Source organism: Oncorhynchus mykiss, chromosome 27 (assembly GCF_057628025.1).
Source record: "Oncorhynchus mykiss isolate SJ-2025 chromosome 27, ASM5762802v1, whole genome shotgun sequence".
Taxonomy (NCBI): Eukaryota; Metazoa; Chordata; class Actinopteri; order Salmoniformes; family Salmonidae; genus Oncorhynchus; species Oncorhynchus mykiss.
The window spans coordinates 40,752,501-40,775,000 of NC_143048.1; the positions used below are offsets into that span (position 1 = coordinate 40,752,501).

General features: G+C 44.8%; 2 protein-coding genes across 3 annotated transcripts in view; one reads left to right on the top strand and one right to left on the bottom strand.

The window, feature by feature from the left end:
• The window catches only part of LOC110508029 (programmed cell death protein 10), a 19,407-nt gene extending 1,411 nt beyond the window's left edge, over window positions 1–17,996 (bottom strand). Inside the window, exons 1-7 of the mRNA XM_090223995.1 lie at window positions 17,611–17,996; window positions 14,558–14,793; window positions 11,899–11,952; window positions 8,629–8,746; window positions 6,809–6,935; window positions 3,659–3,737; window positions 1,817–1,899 (exon numbers count right to left, since the gene is read on the bottom strand). Of these exons, the coding sequence (XP_090080121.1) occupies window positions 1,817–1,899; window positions 3,659–3,737; window positions 6,809–6,935; window positions 8,629–8,746; window positions 11,899–11,952; window positions 14,558–14,647 (551 nt within the window). The 5' untranslated portion in view covers window positions 14,648–14,793; window positions 17,611–17,996. The remainder of the gene's footprint in view (window positions 1–1,816; window positions 1,900–3,658; window positions 3,738–6,808; window positions 6,936–8,628; window positions 8,747–11,898; window positions 11,953–14,557; window positions 14,794–17,610) is intronic.
• The window catches only part of LOC110508028 (serpin peptidase inhibitor, clade I (neuroserpin), member 1), a 49,658-nt gene continuing 45,044 nt past the window's right edge, over window positions 17,887–22,500 (top strand). Inside the window, exon 1 of one of the 2 annotated variants that reach the window (XM_090223994.1) lies at window positions 17,887–18,200. The gene's annotated coding sequence lies outside the window, so the exon portion shown is untranslated. The remainder of the gene's footprint in view (window positions 18,201–22,500) is intronic. The other variant, XR_016492528.1, reaches the window with a different exon arrangement.

Here is a 22,500-nt window from a genome sequence, read left to right on the forward strand (position 1 = left end):
GCCAAAAAAAAAATCATCAAGGACAACAACCACCCGAGCCACTGCCTGTTCACCCCGCTATCATCCAGAAGGCAAGGTCAGTACAGGTGCATCAAAGCTGGGACCGAGAGACTGAAAAACAGCTTCTATCTCAAGGCCATGAGACTGTTAAACAGCCACCACTAACATTGAGTGGCTGCTGCCAACACACCGACTCAACTCCAGCCACTTTAATATATTTAATAGATGGATTTAATAAAAAGGTTTTACTAGTCACTTTAAATAACGGCACTTTAATAAGGACCTACATATCTTACATTACTCATCTCATATGTATATACTGTATACTGTATTTTATACCATCTATTGCATCTTGACTATGTCGCAAGGCCATCGCTCATCCATATATTTATATGTACATATTCTTATTCATTCCTTTACATTGTGTGTATTAAGTAGTTGTTGTGAAATTGTTAGATATTGCTGCACGATCGGAACTAGAAGCACAAGCATTTCACTACACTCGCATTAACATCTGCTAACCATGTCTATGTGACCAATAAAATGTTGATATGATTTGACAAAACAGCCCATGTGAATTCACCACGAATACAACTTGTTCTCTCTTTCCACAGTGCAGAGCATTTTAAAATGGTCCTTGCTTGATGATGCCTAGAGAACCCTCTGGTTCTATCAATAACATGCTCCCAGTGGGGACACTGCTTGGGTGAAGGTCTCGTCTGCGTTGGCATTGGACACAATGCAGAACCTCCGATACGGGAACCAAAATGATGCATCTGTGGTAAATATTACAGGCCGAGGCGTAACTCGTTATTCAAGTAGCCTATCACAGACGGGCAGAGTTTTCCTCCGATTTGTATGGAAATACAAAGGAGTCAAACCTACCCGCCCAGTGGCTTTCCATGGCCCTCCCTACACATAAACACTCCTCGACGTGCTCTGTCCATGGTGCTGCCACAGCACAGCAGATACAGAATTCAGAACAACCTGGCACTCAATCATTTGAACTTATATATATATATATATATATATATAGGGACATACAAATAAAACTGAGGGGGCTAAGCCCCATTTTGCACCCTCGTAGGCCTGACGAACAGTAAACATTTTTGCAGCCCCAGACAAGAACACCTGATTTAACTTGGCAACTTAATCATCAAGACCTCGATGAGTTGAATCAGGCGAGTTTGTCCAGCGCTACAATAAATGTGTTCTGTCGGGGTCAGCGGTGGACTGGAGTTGGACTGTCGGGGTCAGTGGAGGACTGGAGTTGGGAAAACACGGATCTAAATGATGCAGATATAAACCCGTGGGTGATATATTGTACGGGCCAGATGTAAACCAGTATGGGTGATATATTGTACGGGCCAGATATAAACCCGTATGTATGGGTGATATATTGTACGGGACAGATATACCCTTATGTATGGGTGATATATTGTACGGGCCAGATGTAAACCCGTATGTATGGGTGATATATTGTAAAGGTCAGATGTAAACCAGTATGGGTGATATATTGTACGGGCCAGATATAAACACATATGTATGGGTGATATATTTTAAAGGTCAGCTGTAAACCAGTATGGGTGATATATTGTACGGGTCAGATGTAAACCAGTATGGGTGATATATTGTACGGGCCAGATATAAACCCGTATGTATGGGTGATATATTGTACGGGCCAGATATAAACCCGTATGTATGGGTGATATATTGTACGGGCCAGATATAAACCCGTATATGTATGGGTGATATATTGTACGGGCCATGGAAGAGAACAGCAGGGTAGAAACATAAGAGGTGATGAGGTTCTTACTTTCCATCTTTGAAGTAGGTTTTAAGTGTGTCGCTGAAGCTCTTGGAGTATTTCACAAACTCTTTCTTTTGGTGTTCCAGTGCCTGGGAAAAACAGACGCGTTTTACTCTCTTAGAAGATAATGGAGAGGAAAAAACACAAGAACGTCTCAAACTCTGACAGCCGAGGGAGAAAGAAACGAGAAAATATCTTAATCGGCCTGTGTGTCGTGTGTGTAGTGTTGTGTGTGTAGTGTGTGTTTCGTGTGTGTTGAGTAGTGTGTGTGTGTGTGTGTGTGTAGTGTAGTGTAGTGTGTGTAGGTAGTGTGTAGTGTGTGGAGTGTAGTGTTTGTGTGTAGGTAGTGTGTAGTGTGTGTAGGTAGTGTGTAGGTAGTGTGTAGTGTGTGGAGTGTGTGTAGTTAGTGTGTAGTGTGTGGAGTGTAGTGTGTAGGTAGTGTGTAGTGTGTGTAGGTAGTGTGTAGTGTGTGGAGAGTAGTGTGTGTGTGTAGGTAGTGTGTAGTGTGTGTAGTGTGTAGGTAGTGTGTAGTGTGTGTCGGTAGTGTGTAGTGTGTCGTGTGTGTAGGTAGTGTGTAGTGTGTGTAGGTAGGTAGTGTGTAGTGTGTGTCGTGTGTATAGGTAGTGTGTAGTGTGTGTAGGTAGTGTGTAGTGTGTGTAGGTAGTGTGTAGCGTGTGTAGGTAGTGTGTAGCGTGTGTAGGTAGTGTGTGTAGGTAGTGTGTAGTGTGTGTAGGTCGTGTGTAGTGTGTAGTGTGTGTAGGTAGTGTGTAGTGTGTGTAGTGTGTGTAGGTAGTGTGTGTGTGTAGGTAGTGTGTAGTGTGTGTAGTGTGTGTAGGTAGTGTGTAGGTAGTGTGTAGTGTGTGTCGGTAGTGTGTAGTGTGTCGTGTAGGTAGTGTGTAGTGTGTGTAGGTAGGTAGTGTGTAGTGTGTGTCGTGTGTATAGGTAGTGTGTAGTGTGTGTAGGTAGTGTGTAGGTAGTGTGTAGCGTGTGTAGTGTGTAGCGTGTGTAGGTAGTGTGTGTAGGTAGTGTGTAGTGTGTAGTGTGTGTAGGTAGTGTGTAGTGTGTGTGTGTAGTGTGTAGTGTGTGTAGGGTGTGTGTAGTGTGTGTAGGTAGTGTGTAGTGTGTTTAGGTCGTGTGTAGTGTGTGTAGGTAGTGTGTAGTGTGTCTGTAGTGTGTGTAGTGTGTGTGTGTAGTGTGTGTAGGTAGTGTGTAGTGTGTGTAGGTAGTGTGTAGTGTGTGTAGGTAGTGTGTGTAGTGTATAGTGTGTGTAGGTAGTGTGTAGTGTAGTGTGTGTAGGTAGTGTGTGTAGGTAGTGTGTGGTGTGTGTAGGTAGTGTGTAGTGTGTGTAGGTAATGTGTAGTGTGTGTAGATAGTGTGTGTAGGTAATGTGTAGTGTGTAGTGTGTGTAGGTAGTGTGTAGTGTGTGTAGGTAGTGTGTGTAGGTAGTGTGTGTAGTGTGTAGTGTGTGTGTGTAGGTAGTGTGTGTAGTGTGTAGGTAGTGTGTAGTGTGTGTAGGTAGTGTGTGTAGGTAGTGTGTGTTGGTAGTGTGTAGTGTGTAGGTAGTGTGTAGGTAGTGTGTGTAGGTAGTGTGTAGTGTGTGTAGGTAGTGTGTGTAGGTAGTGTGTGTAGGTAGTGTGTAGTGTGTAGGTAGTGTGTAGGTAGTGTGTGTAGGTAGTGTGTAGTGTGTGTAGGTAGTGTGTAGTGTGTGTAGGTAGTGTGTGTAGTGTGTGTAGGTAGTGTGTGTAGGTAGTGTGTAGTGTTTAGGTAGTGTGTGTAGTGTGTGTAGGTAGTGTGTGTGTAGGTAGTGTGTAGTGTGTGTAGGTAGTGTGTAGTGTGTAGTGCTCTCACTCGTCGGTTCTGGTACTGGTATTTCCGGAAGACAGTGTTGACGGTGTCCAGCAGTTCCTTGATGGCGCTGGCGATATCTCTGTGGACAGAGCATAACAATTACTTTTGGTCCACCAGCCAAGCTTCAATGCCATACAACTCTCCTTCCGTGGCCTCCAATTGCTCTTAAATACAAGTAAAACTAAGTGCATGCTCTTCAACCAATCTCTACCTGCACCTACCCGCCTGTCCAACATTACTACTCTGGACGGCTCTGACTTAGAATACGTGGACAACTACAAATACTTAGGTGTCTGGTTAGACTGTAAACTCTCCTTCCAGACCCACATCAAACATCTCCAATCCAAAGTTAAATCTAGAATTGGCTTCCTATTTCGCAAAAAAGCATCCTTCACTCATGTTGCCAAACATACCCTTGTAAAAATGACCATCCTACCGATCCTCGACTTCGGCGATGGCATTTACAAAATAGCCTCCAATACCCTACTAAACAAATTGGATGCAGTCTATCACAGTGCAATCCGTTTTGTCACCAAAGCCCCATATACTACCCACCATTGCGACCTGTACGCTCTCGTTGGCTGGCCCTCGCTTCATACTCGTCGCCAAACCCACTGGCTCCATGTCATCTACAAGACCCTGCTAGGTAAAGTCCTCCCTTATCTCAGCTCGCTGGTCACCATAACATCACCCAACTGTAGCACACGCTCCAGCAGGTATATCTCTCTAGTCACCCCCAAAACCAATTCTTTCTTTGGCCGCCTCTCTTTCCAGTCCTCTGCTGCCAATGACTGGAACGAACTACAAAAATCTCTGAAACTGGAAACACTTATCTCCCTCACTAGCTTTAAGCACCAACTGTCAGAGCAGCTCACAGATTACTGCACCTGTACATAGCCCACCTATAATTTAGCCCAAACAACTACCTCTTTCCCTACTGTATTTAATTTATTTATTTATTTTGCTCCTTCCACTGCAAATCTACCATTCCAGTGTTTTACTTGCTATATTGTATTTACCTTGCCACCATGGCCTTTTTTGCCTTTACCTCCCTTATCTCACCTCATTTGCTCACATTGTATATAGACTTGTTTACACTGTATTATTGACTGTATGTTTGTTTATTCCATGTGTAACATGTGTCGTTGTATGTGTCGAACTGCTTTGCTTTATCTTGGCCAGGTCGCAATTGTAAATGAGAACTTGTTCTCAACTTGCCTACCCGGTTAAATAAAGGTGAAATAAAAATAAAATGTGTCAGGTAGATTTTAAAATACAATCCATGTATTACTAGTAAGAAGTAATGTAGTATATTATTGCATTACATTTTTTGTGACTTGAGTCTTTAAACCAAGATCTCACGAGACAAACATTTTCACCTGCCCCTTTAAGGGCCAGAGGTTACCGTAGTAACTCAAGTCACGTTTGTCCCTGTGAGACTGACTAGTAGACGCTTTGTCTTCTCTTCTCTAGCAGTTGAAAGTCAAAACATAGAAAAACAACCTAGCTTGTGAACAAAACAATGTAAATAATCAAGAAACACAAGGACAAAGTTTCACTTCAGTTTCAAGTAAATTAGACCAACTTCTATGGCTGAATCTTTCACTCAGTTCTTCACATGCAGACAGCCCCCAGCCAGGCAGAGTTTCAGCACCAGGTGGAATAGGCTATATAGGATTCTTAGTTCTTTAGTCCACCATGGCTGGTGAAATGAACATCTACCCGCATTTGGCAGGTGTTCATTTTAGGCCCCGTCTGTGGACAATGACTACAACAGCAGACAGAAATCTAGAACCATCTCACCTCTCACTCCTTAGTCCAACAGCAGTCAGACATCTAGAACCATCTCACCTCTCAGTCCTTAGTCCAACAGCAGTCAGACATCTTGAACCATCTCACCTCTCAGTCCTTAGTCCAACAGCAGTCAGACATCTTGAACCATCTCACCTCTCAGTCCTTAGTCCAACAGCAGTCAGACATCTTGAACCATCTCACCTCTCAGTCCAACAGCAGTCAGACATCTTGAACCATCTCACCTCTCACTCCTTAGTCCAACAGCAGACAGACATCTAGAACCATCTCACCTCTCACTCCTTAGTCCAACAGCAGTCAGACATCTTGAACCATCTCACCTCTCAGTCCTTAGTCCAACAGCAGTCAGACATCTTGAACCATCTCACCTCTCACTCCTTAGTCCAACAGCAGTCAGACATCTTGAACCATCTCACCTCTCAGTCCTTAGTCCAACAGCAGTCAGACATCTAGAACCATCTCACCTCTCACTCCTTAGTCCAACAGCAGTCAGACATCTTGAACCATCTCACCTCTCAGTCCTTAGTCCAACAGCAGTCAGACATCTAGAACCATCTCACCTCTCAGTCCTTAGTCCAACAGCAGTCAGACATCTTGAATCATCTCACCTCTCAGTCCTTAGTCCAACAGCAGTCAGACATCTTGAACCATCTCACCTCTCAGTCCTTAGTCCAACAGCAGTCAGACATCTTGAACCATCTCACCTCTCAGTCCTTAGTCCAACAGCAGACAGACATCTAGAACCATCTCACCTCTCACTCCTTAGTCCAACAGCAGTCAGACATCTTGAACCATCTCACCTCAGTCCTTAGTCCAACAGCAGTCAGACATCTTGAACCATCTCACCTCTCACTCCTTAGTCCAACAGCAGTCAGACATCTTGAACCATCTCACCTCAGTCCTTAGTCCAACAGCAGTCAGACATCTTGAACCATCTCACCTCTCTTACTCCTTCACCTTCCCTCCATCCTTACCTCCTTTCTAGAACCTCTTACTCTCAGACACACTCTCATTCCTCCCTCTGCACTTTTAAATACAGCTGAATTCTACTATGTTCCAAATAAAAATAGAATAATATTCCACTGACAAAGTTACTTAGAGTGACTCAACAAACACACATTCAATTTGAGAACTGGCAAATTGAGCCAAGACAGAAACAAGCCCTGAAAAGTCTGGGGGAGAAGAATTGCGTGTGTGTACTACTTGAGACTTAGTATTACAATGGAAAGAAAATGGGAACAAGAGAATGAGTGTGTTTTTGGAGAACTGTGTGCTTGTGAAGTGTTAATCACATCACTGAAGGTGTGCTGGGAGGTCTGCGAGCGAGTGTGTACTGACTTGATGGTCTGTAAGAAGCGTACTCTGTCGTTGATCTCGTCTGGGATCTTGCTGAGGATGTGTTTGAGTGCCCGAGCCTTGTCATTCAAGTCCTGGAACTCCTGCTCCGGCCTGTCAATCATGAACTCTATACACACACACACAGGAAGAGAGCCACAGCCTTAGTCACCATGGAGACAGTCATGTCAACAAAAAGAAGTGGTGGAATGTAGAGAGCATTCCAGGCCCTGACAGAACAGCCCCACCCAGAGAGCAGTCTGTGTGTGCGCCTGAACACACACACACACACACACACACACACACACACACCTTTCAGTGTGAGAGGAAAGTTAGAAAAAGGTGTGACTGCAGTGTAACCTTGCTGACAGCAGGAGGTACAGCTCCTTCAGAAAGTTTTACTAGTTAAAAACTGATATCTTGAGTCACCCCTTTCTTGTGGAAAGTCTAAATAAGTTCAGGAGTAAATATTTGCTTAACAAAGTTACATAATTTCAAACAAAAAAAATGATCAAAGACCAGGGAGGTTTTCCAATGCCTCGCAAAGGGCACCTATTGGTAGATCAAAAATAAAAAAAATACATTGACTATCCCTTTCAGCATGGTGACTGACGTTACTAATTACACTTCGAATGGTGTATCAATACACCCAGTCACTACCAAAGACACAGGTGTCCTTCCTAACTCAGTTGCCGGAGAGGAAGGAAACCGCTCAGGGATTTCACCATGAGGCCAATGGTGGCTTTAAAACAGTTACAGTTTAATGGCTGTGATCAACATTGTAGTTACTCCACAATACTAACCTATTTGAAAGAGGGAAAATAAGGAAGACTGTACAGAATAAAAATATTCCAAAACATGCATCCTGTTCGCAATAAGGCACTAAAGTAAAACTGCAGAAAATGGGGCGAAGAAATTCACTTTACGTCCTGAATACAAAGTGTTATGTTCAGGGAAAATCCAGCACAACATCAACGAGAACCACTTTACATATTTTCATGGTGGTGGCTGCATCATGTTATGGGTACGCTTGTCATCGGCAAGGACTAGGGAGTTTTTTGTGATAAAAAGAAACAGAAGAGGCCGAGTTACAGTTTTGACTTAGAATTGGCTTGAAAATCAATGGCAAGAGTTGAAAATGGCTGTCTAGCAATGATCAACAACTAACTTGACAAGAGCTTGAATAATTTTTTTAAAGAATAATGTGCAAATATTGTACAATCCAGGTGTGCAAAACTCTTAGACTTACCCAGAAAGACTCACAGCTGTAATCGCTGCAAAAGGTTATTCGAACATGATTCGACTCAGGGGTGGTAATATTAATATTTCTGTATTTCATTTTTAATACATTTGCAAAATGTTTACATTTTATTTCAAGGCTTTTACTTTGTCGTTATGGGGTATTGTGTGTAGATGGGTGAGATCTATTTAATACATTTTGAGTTCAGGCTGTAAAAACAAAATGTGGAATAAGTCAAGGGGTATGAATACTTTCTAAAGGCACTGTTTATTTAGTATTCAAACAGAAGCAAAGGCCCTCACATCACGGTGTGACTGTGTGTCCGTGTGTAACTATAGCTGAGCTTCTCATTCTGTGCACATGAATTCATTACTACCATCAATCAGGCCATGCAGGAGAGAAAATTCAAGCCTGGAGGGAAGAAATGTCTCACAGGAAGGAGAGGTTGTTTTATTAGTGGAGAAACAGCCCCATCCTGAGGTGAGAGACGGTACTGTACACAGATGCACAATACCTATCATCATCTAGGACTAGGTTATTCACTGCAGAACAGAGAGACACACAATCAGAAACAGACACACACCTTCCACATCGTCTGCAGCCATTCGCAGTAGTGACTCAGTGAAGTTGACCTCCACTTTCTTCTTCTCCAGGATCTTCATGATGATGTCCTGGGTCAGCCCTGGGTTCTCCTTCTCAGCCTGACAATCAATCACAGAACACACATCAGGCTCTGCTAATCAACCACAGAACACACATCAGTCTATGACAACAATGTTTGCTCTGGCATTTTGTCATTAGGGATTAAAAAAAGAAAAACAACAATTTTAAAGTAAATTTCCTGTAATTCTGCACATTTTGTAAACTAAATCAATGGGGCCCCATGACATTTGGGGAATTGTACATTCTCATTTTTATTTTGGCAACTGTTAGATCCAAAAGATTATCTTTAAAAAAAAATATAGCTTCATTATCTATTCGACATACTTTATACGTGTTTGTTTGTTTATATATTTTTGGAGTGGCGGCAACGATTTAGCAGCAGCGCTAAATGAATAGGGGAAACACTGGGCAATCAGCCACAGAACATATGCAGACACACACCAGGCATTACTAATCAACCACAGAACATATGCAGACACACACCAGGCATTACTAATCAACCACAAAAACACACACATTTACGATAATAGAACACAGACCCATGATCGGAGTTAGACACTGTCAGACTGTCAGACAATCAGATTTGAATCAAACTGGAACAGTGGTACCACTCATAGGGGTATTTTACGAAGCTAGTTAGATCTACTCTGAGTTTTCTAAGCTAGACAGTTTCAGTTAGCTTCACATTCCAGCTCAGGCTTCCTCTATGATAGGAAGGCGGCTATGGATCCTGCACCTGCTGCTAATTCAAGACAGCTCTCCAGCAGGCTATTGTGGGAATGGGCTATGAGAAGAGCAATCTTTCTTCGTGTCGACGGTTATCTTGAACTCAGAATTGACCAAAGTGAGCTCCTCTATCCCGTCTCAAATGCCCTGTCCCCCTCCGCGTATAAACGCTGCCCTGTCCCCCTCCGCGTATAAACGCTGCCCTGTCCCCCTCCGCGTATAAACGCTGCCCTGTCCCCCTCCGCGTATAAACGCTGCCCTGTCCCCCTCCGCGTATAAACGCTGCCCTGTCCCTCTCCGCGTATAAACGCTGCCCTGTCCCTCTCCGCGTATAAACGCTGCCCTGTCCCTCTCCGCGTATAAACGCTGCCCTGTCCCTCTCCGCGTATAAACGCTGCCCTGTCCCTCTCCGCGTATAAACGCTGCCCTGTCCCCCTCCGCGTATAAACGCTGCCCTGTCCCCCTCCGCGTATAAACGCTGCCCTGTCCCCCTCCGCGTATAAACGCTGCCCTGTCCCCCTCCGCGTATAAACGCTGCCCTGTCCCCCTCCGCGTATAAACGCTGCCCTGTCCCTCTCCGCGTATAAACGCTGCCCTGTCCCTCTCCGCGTATAAACGCTGCCCTGTCCCTCTCCGCGTATAAACGCTGCCCTGTCCCTCTCCGCGTATAAACGCTGCCCTGTCCCTCTCCGCGTATAAACGCTGCCCTGTCCCTCTCCGCGTATAAACGCTGCCCTGTCCCTCTCCGCGTATAAACGCTGCCCTGTCCCTCTCCGCGTATAAACGCTGCCCTGTCCCCCTCCGCGTATAAACGCTGCCCTGTCCCCCTCCGCGTATAAACGCTGCCCTGTCCCCCTCCGCGTATAAACGCTGCCCTGTCCCCCTCCGCGTATAAACGCTGCCCTGTCCCCCTCCGCGTATAAACGCTGCCCTGTCCCCCTCCGCGTATAAACGCTGCCCTGTCCCCCTCCGCGTATAAACGCTGCCCTGTCCCTCTCCGCGTATAAACGCTGCCCTGTCCCTCTCCGCGTATAAACGCTGCCCTGTCCCTCTCCGCGTATAAACGCTGCCCTGTCCCCCTCCGCGTATAAACGCTGCCCTGTCCCTCTCCGCGTATAAACGCTGCCCTGTCCCTCTCCGCGTATAAACGCTGCCCTGTCCCCCTCCGCGTATAAACGCTGCCCTGTCCCCCTCCGCGTATAAACGCTGCCCTGTCCCCCTCCGCGTATAAACGCTGCCCTGTCCCCCTCCGCGTATAAACGCTGCCCTGTCCCCCTCCGCGTATAAACGCTGCCCTGTCCCTCTCCGCGTATAAACGCTGCCCTGTCCCCATCCGCGTATAAACGCTGCCCTGTCCCCCTCCGCGTATAAAACGCTGCCCTGTCCCCCTCCGCGTATAAAACGCTGCCCTGTCCCCCTCCGCGTATAAACGCTGCCCTGTCCCCCTCCGCGTATAAACGCTGCCCTGTCCCCCTCCGCGTATAAACGCTGCCCTGTCCCTCTCCGCGTATAAACGCTGCCCTGTCCCCATCCGCGTATAAACGCTGCCCTGTCCCCCTCCGCGTATAAAACGCTGCCCTGTCCCCCTCCGCGTATAAAACGCTGCCCTGTCCCCCTCCGCGTATAAACGCTGCCCTGTCCCTCTCCGCGTATAAACGCTGCCCTGTCCCCCTCCGTGTATAAACGCTGCCCTGTCCCTCTCCGTGTATAAACGCTGCCCTGTCCCTCTCCGCGTATAAACGCTGCCCTGTCCCCCTCCGCGTATAAACGCTGCCCTGTCCCCCTCCGCGTATAAACGCTGCCCTGTCCCCCTCCGCGTATAAACGCTGCCCTGTCCCCCTCCGCGTATAAACGCTGCCCTGTCCCCCTCCGCGTATAAACGCTGCCCTGTCCCCCTCCGCGTATAAACGCTGCCCTGTCCCCCTCCGCGTATAAACGCTGCCCTGTCCCCCTCCGCGTATAAACGCTGCCCTGTCCCCCTCCGCGTATAAACGCTGCCCTGTCCCCCTCCGCGTATAAACGCTGCCCTGTCCCCCTCCGCGTATAAACGCTGCCCTGTCCCCCTCCGCGTATAAACGCTGCCCTGTCCCCCTCCGCGTATAAACGCTGCCCTGTCCCCCTCCGCGTATAAACGCTGCCCTGTCCCCCTCCGCGTATAAACGCTGCCCTGTCCCCCCCGTGTATAAACGCTGCCCTGTCCCCCTCCGCGTATAAACGCTGCCCTGTCCCCCCGTGTATAAACGCTGCCCTGTCCCCCTCCGCGTATAAACGCTGCCCTGTCCCCCTCCGTGTATAAACGCTGCCCTGTCCCCCTCCGTGTATAAACGCTGCCCTGTCCCCCTCCGCGTATAAAACGTTGCCCTGTCCCCCTCCGCGTATAAACGCTGCCCTGTCCCCCTCCGTGTATAAACGCTGCCCTGCCCCCTCCGTGTATAAACGCTGCCCTGTCCCTCCATCTCCTTACCTTTATAAACGCAGCCCTCAGGGTCTGTGCTGCCGACAGGTTCACTCTCTCCAACTGTAAACACATTATCACTGCATCAAAACACTTCTTACAGATACCATCTTCTAATTAACATAGAATACACACATCTCACAAACAGATACCATCTTCTAATTAACATAGAATACACACATCTCAAACAGATACCATCTTCTAATTAACATAGCATACACACATCTCACAAACAGATACCATCTTCTAATTAACATAGCATACACACATCTCACAAACAGATACCATCTTCTAATTAACATAGCATACACACATCTCACAAACAGATACCATCTTCTAATTAACATAGCATACACACATCTCACAAACAGATACCATCTTCTAATTAACATAGCATACACACATCTCACAAACAGATACCATCTTCTAATTAACATAGAATACACACATCTCACAAACAGATACCATCCTCTAATTAACATAGAATACACACATCTCACAAACAGATACCATCTTCTAATTAACATAGAATACACACATCTCACAAACAGATACCATCTTCTAATTAACATAGCATATACACATCTCACAAACAGATACCATCTTCTAATTAACATAGCATACACACATCTCACAAACAGATACCATGTTCTAATTAACATAGCATATACACATCTCAAACAGATACCATGTTCTAATTGACATAGCATACACACATCTCACAAACAGATACCATCTTCTAATTAACATAGCATATACACATCTCACAAACAGATACCATCTTCTAATTAACATAGAATGCACACATCTCACAAACAGATACCATCTTCTAATTAACATAGCATATACACATCTCAAACAGATACCATGTTCTAATTGACATAGCATATACACATCTCAAACAGATACCATCTTCTAATTAACATAGCATATACACATCTCACAAACAGATACCATGTTCTAATTAACATAGCATATACACATCTCACAAACAGATACCATCTTCTAATTAACATAGCATATACACATCTCACAAACAGATACCATGTTCTAATTAACATAGCATATACACATCTCACAAACAGATACCATCTTCTAATTAACATAGCATATACACATCTCACAAACAGATACCATGTTCTAATTAACATAGCATATACACATCTCACAAACAGATACCATGTTCTAATTAACATAGAATACACACATCTCACAAACAGATACCATCTTCTAATTAACATAGCATATACACATCTCAAACAGATACCATGTTCTAATTGACATAGCATATACACATCTCAAACAGATACCATGTTCTAATTGACATAGCATATACACATCTCACAAACAGATACCATCTTCTAATTAACATAGCATACACACATCTCACAAACAAGGAAAGCACACACCTATACTAATTACCACAACATGAAAACACTTCAAACTGCATAGTTAGTAGCTACATACATGGAAAAACCATCCCATTAGCTAACACGGCAGACAACAACAAAAACTACAGTACACTGGTACACAAACAACATTGAACAAAACAAGCCTGTGTGTTATTGGTTTTACTCTCCTTGTGGGTACTAGGAGTCCTTACAAGGAGAGTAAAACCAGGACATTTTGATAAGTGGGGACATTTTGTCTGTCCCCACAGGGAAAATTGGTATTTTCTGGTTAGGTTTAGGAGTTTGGGTTTACGATTAGGGAAAATAGGATTTTGAATTGGAATAAATTGTTTGGTCCCGGAAGGATAGTTGTGTGTGTGTGTGTGTGACTAATACCTGGACTAGCTGAGTCAGTGAAACAGCAACCTCCCCACATCAAAGTGGCCACAGGGAACTCCTTTGCATCATCAGAGAGACACTGGTGCTATACACAGTAATTATCACACTCCTCCATCCCTCGCTCTTCCCTACCACCCATCACCCCTTTAAACCCTAACTCCTGCTGCTCTCTCTGATCTGTGACTACCCCTCTTCTTCCTCTGTCTCCATTCCCTCTGTTTTTATCTTCCTGCCAAATGACACCTATACAAACCTTGAAAATCTGATTCATTTTTTTTTGCCAGATTCTGTTTTTCCCCCCAAATTCCATTTTCCTCCTCTTTGTTTTTCTCTATTTCTGTCCCCCTGTTTGTTCAGGTTCTCACTCTCAAAAGCAGACTGTTAGAATAGAAAAACAACACAACTGGAAGTTCTACGTCCACAACAAAACAGTGGTCATTACATTAGCATCATCAATAACGGCAACACAAAGTGACAGACAAACGGGCTCACACAGAAAGGGGCGTTCCTGTGCAGTTTCCTCTTCAGCAAGATGAAGGAAAGTATGAATCCCTAACGTATTTTCTTCATGTCGTATGACAATCTTGGCCAAAATAATGAATTTTCAAATAAATTCAATACATTTATAGTTCATCAATAGATTTTTGAATATTGCTGAATTCTGTTTTTATGTCTGTATTCCGTGATTCTGTCCGCGTTCTCCACAACACCGATTTTATAGAGACCCATTTACCCTGACCCTATTTCTCCAATCCAACCACACTCTCTCCCCCATAACTAAGGGTAGTTACATGTCTGGTATAACCTTAAGACACCATAGCACACACACGCCCCATTCAACACTACATCCTGTCTTTACCAAATCCTTTCCTCCTTACCTCGTGGAAGACGGGGTACATCACAGTGTAGAGTGTCATGGAAACCATCGAGGTCGTCTCTGCTTCATTCTTCATCTCTTCCATTGTCATCCTCGTCCAGAGGCCAACGTTTCTGTACGTGTGTCTGTATATGTGTATGGAGTGAAGGCTGCTTCCAAGGCAGGGCTCACCTCATTCACTGATTACAACACTCAGAGAAGAGGAAGCTGGGGGGGGGGGGGGGGGGGGGGCAGGACCTGAGGAGAGAAGACGGGGGAAGAAAGGGTAGAATGGGAGGTAAAGGACAGAAAAGACAATCCAACATTACATAGCCTACTTCATCACCATAATACCTCATTTAAGGTATTTTCATTGCTTGAGGTCTAAATGTAGGCCTTGTTCTGTCCTAGTAATGTCTACGTCAACAAACACGGTCTAGCCTTGGAGGGCGGTGACATTATATAACCAGGTAAACATTCCATCTGGCTCCGGTTCAAAGTCAAACATGTGGTGCAGGGCGGTGGGTGTGGAGAGACCGACACAGACCCTAAGCTCTACAAGACACCTGGCCCTGCCTGTGTACACCTGTGCATCTGAGCAAGCATGATAAGGTTCTCTATCCTCCTACTGACTGACACTTTCAGCAGCATTATCTACTGTATGACGTCACCCGGGGCCATTACCAGACAGCTCTTCACTGTGTGTAACTGGATGCATTTAGAGGCCAGGAGGGAGTGTCAATGCTGCCCTTGTTCTGCAGATACTGACTGACTGACGGTTTCTTTCCCTCTGTCACTGCGATTCCATGACTCAGCCCCAGCTGACGAAAGGTGACCGTTTTATTTCTGGCCAGGCAGTGTCTTCAGAGGGTGTTAATAAAACCATAGCTAGTGGCTGCTCTGAGCACTGCTCCCAGGTCAGCTGCACCACTATTTATTCCTTTCAGACCCCACGTGTCAAATTCCACGGAGGGCCGAGGGGCTGCAGATTTCCCCTCCTCCCTTGTACTTGATTGATGAAATAAAGTCAGTAACTAGTAAATAACTCCCCTCACCTGGTTGCCTAGGAGTTATTGAAAGGAAAACCCACAGATACCATGACACCTACAGCAGCCGATGTCACAGGAAGGCCATAAAGATCATCAAGGACAACAACCACCCGAGCCACTGCCTGTTCACCCCGCTATCATCCAGAAGGCGAGGTCAGTACAGGTGCATCAAAGCTTGGACCGAGAGACTGAGAAACAGCTTCTATCTCAAGGCCATCAGACTGTTAAAGAGCCATCAGTAACAGAGAGGCTGCTGCCAACATACAGACTTGAAATCATTGGCCACTTTAATAAATGGAACTCTAGTCACTTTAATAATGTTTACGCATCTTACATTACTCATCTCATATGTATATACTGTATTTTATGCCATCTGTTGCATCTTGCCTATGCAGCTCTGTCATTGCTCATCCATATGTGTATATATTCTCTTTCCATTCCTTTACTTAAGACTGTCGGAACTAGAAGCACAAGCATTTCACTACACCTGCATTAACATCTGCTAACCATGTGTATGTGACCAATAACATTTGATTTGGTTTTTACTAGACTCTCCATGGAATGAGTTTGACACCCCTGCCTTAGGCCATGTCCCAATAATCTCACAACAAGCTTCCATTTCTTGACTCATTTCCTTCATGGTCACTGATTTGAAAGGACTTGATAACAGCCTTAAGGAACCATAGTGAGACTAGACACATTCCCACCAATCAGTGAAGAGTGTGTGTGTGTGTGGGGGGGGGGGCAATGGCTGAGGAAAGGAAAAAGATTGGACACATTCTTTCTTACCTAGCACTATGCTCCTCTCGGTTGACTATTATCTGTCCAGCTTTACTGTGGGCAATATGCTGATTAGATGGGCCACTGGCCTGCAGAACATGACATCACTTTTAAGAATCAAGGTCTCAGTTGTCCAGTCTGTCATGGTACAAAGACCAAGCTATACATGTAAGTCCATTATTATGTTATTTCAGGCAGTAATGCCTTAATCACATTGTAAAAATGTATAGGTTTATTACTGGCTGTTAAACTTCATTTTATGTCCACAGAGTCATTTGTCACATAAAGTAAGGCGCGTGGACGGCTGACTGATCAGATAAGCCAGATGATATGGAGAAATGTACAGCAGTTACAACAGATGTCTCTCAAATGAGCTAATTACATTTCCAACTACTCGTGACATTTTATTAGAATGATGTCATCGTTTGATGAAAACTGCGGTGTAATCATTTGTCCAAACACCACCAGAGTTTGTATGGGACAGATTTAGGTAACATAACATAAGGTTAACATAACTCGTTTCGTTCGCTTCCGTTGAAGAGACCATTTGCACCAGAATCAGCAGAATAAATACACCCCTCGACTCTGTCTGGACAAGGCGAAAGCAGTTCGTCACTTCGATAACGAAGGGACTTTTTCCGTAGCAGGTTAGGCGGCAGGTTAAGGTTAGGAAAATGCTCTCCTAACTTACTAAGAAAATCAGTTTGTATAGAAGTGCGGTGAAATGAGTTTGTCCCGTCTCGACAGACAGACTAGCTAGCAGCTACCTTGCGACGTTAACGGAACCGGTAGCGTTTTGTCGATGGCCAACCAGTTACGTAAACCGAGGCTAGGTAGCCAACTAGCGCTTAGCTACGTAAACAAGTTTCGTCGGTTGTTAGCTAAGCTAGCTATTTTAGAAAGCTGGGTGTCACCTGCCACTGGCAGAGTACCACACTAAGAATATTAACCAGATCATTTAAGTGTAGTTATATAATAACCACAGTTTCGTTGCTTGTAGTTAGTAATTTCATTGCCCTAATCCACCGACAACTCCTATCTATCACGATCACCTGTTAGCTAAACATACTTCAATAACAGTGAGGGTCATTTCTAAATAGTAACTTAGTTGCCATAGCCAATTTGTAGGACTCGTCGTCCAGGAAGGTAGCTAAGTTACTAACGTTAGCTAGCTAAACAAAAACAAACAAAAAACGATTTTCTAACGTTAGTTGGTGAAATAGTAACGTTGCCTTTAGCTACATACCTGTTTACACCGTGGTATGCTGCTTATTTAGACCGAAGTAGGCTCATTTGCCGTGACTAGCATTAGCCAGTCGAGTGTTTTCTTTTCTCATTCAAAGACGGAAGTTTTCTGTATGATCAAACTGTCTGGGCAAAGGTTTTTTTTTTTTTTCAGCTGTCCACCAAATGGGTTGACGGTTGTAGTTTTTTCATACGTCTCCAATAATGGCAGTGATAAAGATATAGTAACTATAAAAACTACAACTCCCAACTAGTTCAAGCACTTATGTGGCGTTCTACACGAAACAACTAAAGCGTCAACAAGCTTATTTAGCCAACAAAAAAAAAATACAAAAACGACATCTCTCACAGACACACTCCATCCCAGGCAAACAAAAATGTTACATTGATAGTAGAAAAAAAAGTACTGAAATCAAAAGAGTGCGTAGTTTTACAGGAAGAGTAGTGAAGAACCAATCAGCGCATGGAGAGGGTGGGACAAGAGCGAAAATATTTAGCTCGGAGAGCGACCTGCCGCGGCGGTGAAGAGAAACAGCGAGGCAACGCAAGAGACCGTACAGCATCCCTACAGTAACTACCCGATACCGTTCGGTAAGGCATATTTACGATCTTTTGAAATACACAAAAATATGTTCAAAGCATTGTGTGTATATCAGTTATACATCAATGGTTTGATTGCTGCCATTTTCACGTTTAGATTTGACGATTGGTGATTTTATCATAGTTTGTGATATGTTCATGTTTTCACATTATAAAGGTGCGGTTTTGTGCCATGGCAAAAATGAAGTTACTAGGCTACCACGAGGAATATTCTCTGTCACTTTGTGTTTTCTGATCATTTTGTCTGTACTGAGTCTATTAATCTAACAAAAATGCTGATCTATTCACAAAAGGCATCAGCGATAGCCAGTTGAGGACACACACAATTACAATATTGTGGGTCTCTAATGTCCTTGAAATGGATTACGCCTAGTATTGACTGGAAATTCCTTCTCTCAAGTGTTTTATGTTATAATAAGAGGGTTGATTTCCCACCCGGGGAACCACACGCCCAGGCCCCGGGGAACCACACGCCCAGGCCCCGGGGAACCACACGCCCAGGCCCCGGGGAACCACACGCCCAGGCCCCGGGGAACCACACGCCCAGGCCTTGGGGCACCACACGCCCAGGCCAGGAAAACATTGTTGTTTATTGAAACAGTTCACTTCCTGCATTTTTAACACAAGTAGTGTTGAAAATACATTGGGAGTTTTATAATGATATTCTACACATTTTGCCATGATGCTGAGATAAAATGTTGCAGTTTAAAGCTAATTTCCTGCTATTCTACACATTTTGCCATGACACACATTTTGACTCACATGAATAACAATGCTAATGCAAATGATCAAGAACATGTTACTTAAAAATGATTGAAAAATAGCAAACCAGTTAGTTCACTAGGCCTACACCACCTCCACCAAAGCCATTGGAGAAAAAAAAAATCTCCACTTTGCTTGTATGCGTCATAGAAACAAACTGAGACGAACAACCATATTTTGTTATTAATCCCATTAATCCCATGACGTATCGTTTGTTAATCTCTGATGATGAGCTGGCTGTGAACTCGGTGTGTGTGTGTGTGTGTGTGTGTGTGTGTGTGTGTGTCACTCCTCTGATTGCCAGTGAGTGCTGAATTAATTGCATTTCAGTAATTAAATTACTTTGAAATCAGCCTTGTGCCACATTGGTGGGGGGGTGGGGATATGTGTGTGTTTGCGGTTGGTGCAACACACAGAGGCGATAAAGGATAGGTATGCACAGAAGCTGCCACGATTTCCTCGTCTGAGACCTGAAGAGTGGCTGGCTGTGTGCCTCCCAGGCAGGGGAAGGGCTGACCGTTTAGCCTAGTGGGCACAGTCACTGTCCTTTGAGCAGGAAGCTCAAGCAGGCAGTCATACTGTATCATACTGTAGAACAGATCAAACCTGGAACGTCAAGATCTCACTCATGCAGAAACAGGCCTCTGTTGAAAAATCTGTTTCATCTCAGTTTCATCACTTTGGTTCTAACTGGGTTGTTCATGGTTAACTGGGTTGTTCATGGTTAACTGGGTTGTTCATGGTTAACTGGGTTGTTCATGGTTAACTGGGTTGTTCATGGTTAACTGGGTTGTTCATGGTTAACTGGGTTATTCATGGTTAACTGGGTTATTCATGGTTAACTGGGTTGTTCATGGTTAACTGGGTTGTTCATGGTTAACTGGGTTGTTCATGGTTAACTGGGTTATTCATGGTTAACTGGGTTGTTCATGGTTAACTGGGTTGTTCATGGTTAACTGGGTTGTTCATGGTTAACTGGGTTGTTCATGGTTAACTGGGTTGTTCATGGTTAACTGGGTTGTTCATGGTTAACTTGGGTTATTCATGGTTAACTGGGTTATTCATGGTTAACTGGGTTGTTCATGGTTAACTGGGTTGTTCATGGTTAACTGGGTTGTTCATGGTTAACTGGGTTGTTCATGGTTAACTGGGTTGTTCATGGTTAACTGGGTTGTTCATGGTTAACTGGGTTGTTCATGGTTAACTGGGTTGTTCATGGTTAACTGGGTTGTTCATGGTTAACTGGGTTGTTCATGGTTAACTGGGTTGTTCATGGTTAACTGGGTTGTTCATGGTTAACTGGGTTGTTCATGGTTAACTGGGTTATTCATGGTTAACTGGGTTGTTCATGGTTAACTGGGTTGTTCATGGTTAACTGGGTTGTTCATGGTTAACTGGGTTGTTCATGGTTAACTGGGTTGTTCATGGTTAACTGGGTTGTTCATGGTTAACTGGGTTGTTCATGGTTAACTGGGTTGTTCATGGTTAACTGGGTTGTTCATGGTTAACTGGGCTGTTCATGGTTAACTGGGTTATTCATGGTTAACTGGGTTATTAAAGGTTAACTGGGTTGTTCATGGTTAACTGGGTTGTTCATGGTTAACTGGGTTGTTCATGGTTAACTTGGGTTATTCATGGTTAAAGTCAAGAGAAATTCATGAAAAAGCAAGCCTTGCCACGAGAGAGACCACGGCAGAGAGTCACGGCAGAAACAAACGTCTGGAACAACATTAATGGAACAACAGCTTCTCTGAGTCCACTGGTAGGAATACATTAGGGTTGCAGTTGTATGTTAATGCACTGGAAGTCAGAATGAGATTTGGATACATAGTAGAAATATACTCTGTAGAGGCTGCCACATTGGAATACACACACACACACACACACACACACACACACACACACACACACACACACACACAGGGATTGAAACAGCAGGTTTGTCCTTTACAATCCACAAGAGATTAGTTGATCCTCTGAGTGAGAGAAAGGGGGATGAGAGAGAAAGGGGGATGAGAGAGATAGAGATAAAGGGTGATGAGAGAGAGAGAGATAAAGGGGGATGAGAGAGAGAGAGAGAGAAAGGGGGATGAGAGAGAGAGAGAGAGGGGGATGAGAGAGAGAGAGAGGGGGATGAGAGAGAGAGAGAGAGAGGGGATGAGAGAGAGAGAAAGGGGGATGAGAGAGAGAGAAAGGGGGATGAGAGAGAGAGAGAAAGGGGGATGAGAGAGAGAGAAAGGTGGATGAGAGAGAGAGAAAGGGGGATGAGAGAGAGAGAAAGGGGGATGAGAGAGAGAGAAAGGGGGATGAGAGAGATGGGAGAGAAAGGGGGATGAGAGAGAGAGAGAAAGGGGGATAGAGAGAGAGAGAAAGGGGGATGAGAAAGAGAAAGGGGGATGAGAGAGAGAGAGATAGAGAAAGGGGGATGAGAGAGAGAGAGGGGGATGAGGAGAGAGAAAGGGGGGGATGAGAGAGAGAGAGAGAAAGGGGGAATGAGAGAGAGAGAGGGATGAGAGAGAGATAGAAATGGGATGAGAGAGAGGGCTGAAAGAGAGAGAGAGAGAAAAAGGTGGATGAGAGAGAGAGAGGGATGAGAGAGAGAGAAAGGGGATGAGAGAGAGAGAGGGGGATTGAGAGAGAGATAGAAATGGGGATGAGAGAGAGAGAGAGAAGGCAAGGGGGATGAGAGAGAGCAGAGGGGGGGTGAGAGAGATAGAGAAAGGGGGGGGATGAAGAGAGAGAGAGAAAGGGGATGGAGAGAGGAGGAGAGAGAGATGAGACGAGAGAGAGATAGAAATGGTGATGATGAGAGAGAGAGAAAGGGGGATGAAAGAGAGAGAGAGAGGGAATGGGAGATGAGAGAGGAGAGGGGGATGAGAGAGAGAGAAATGGATGGTGAGAGATGAGAGAGGAGGATGAGAGAGAGATAGAAATGGGGATGAGAGAGAGAGCGAGAAAGGGTGATGAAAGAGAGAGAGACAAAGGGGGATGAGAGAGAATGGAATGAGGGGGAGATGAGTGACAGAGAGAGGCAGTGATAAAGAGATGAGGGTGAAAGAGAATAGCTGTATAGTGAAGGTGTCAATACAGAGGGGAGATGATGCACCGTTGTTTCCAGCCAAGGATTAAACTCCTACATAAAATACCCCTCACACACAACGTCACACATACAGTAACCATATCAGATTGATATGAATCTGTAATTATACTGCAATACTAGAGGTATGATGCTCATATACAGTACTGGAACGATAGATATTCTCCCACACACACTTTCCCTCTTTACATAGTCCACAGCCCTATGTTATAACACACACATACACAACCACATAACACACTGTCCTCAGTTCTGGTATTGATTTGCTGGCTGTTGTGGGTGGGCTGCTGATCAGGCAGAATGACTGATAGAGACAGATCCTGTCCTCCCTTCAATATCACCTCTCTCTCTCTCTCTTTCTGTCTCTCTCCCTCTCTCTCTCCACACCCACACCCCTCTCTCTCTTTCTCTCTCTCTCTCTCTCTCTCTCTC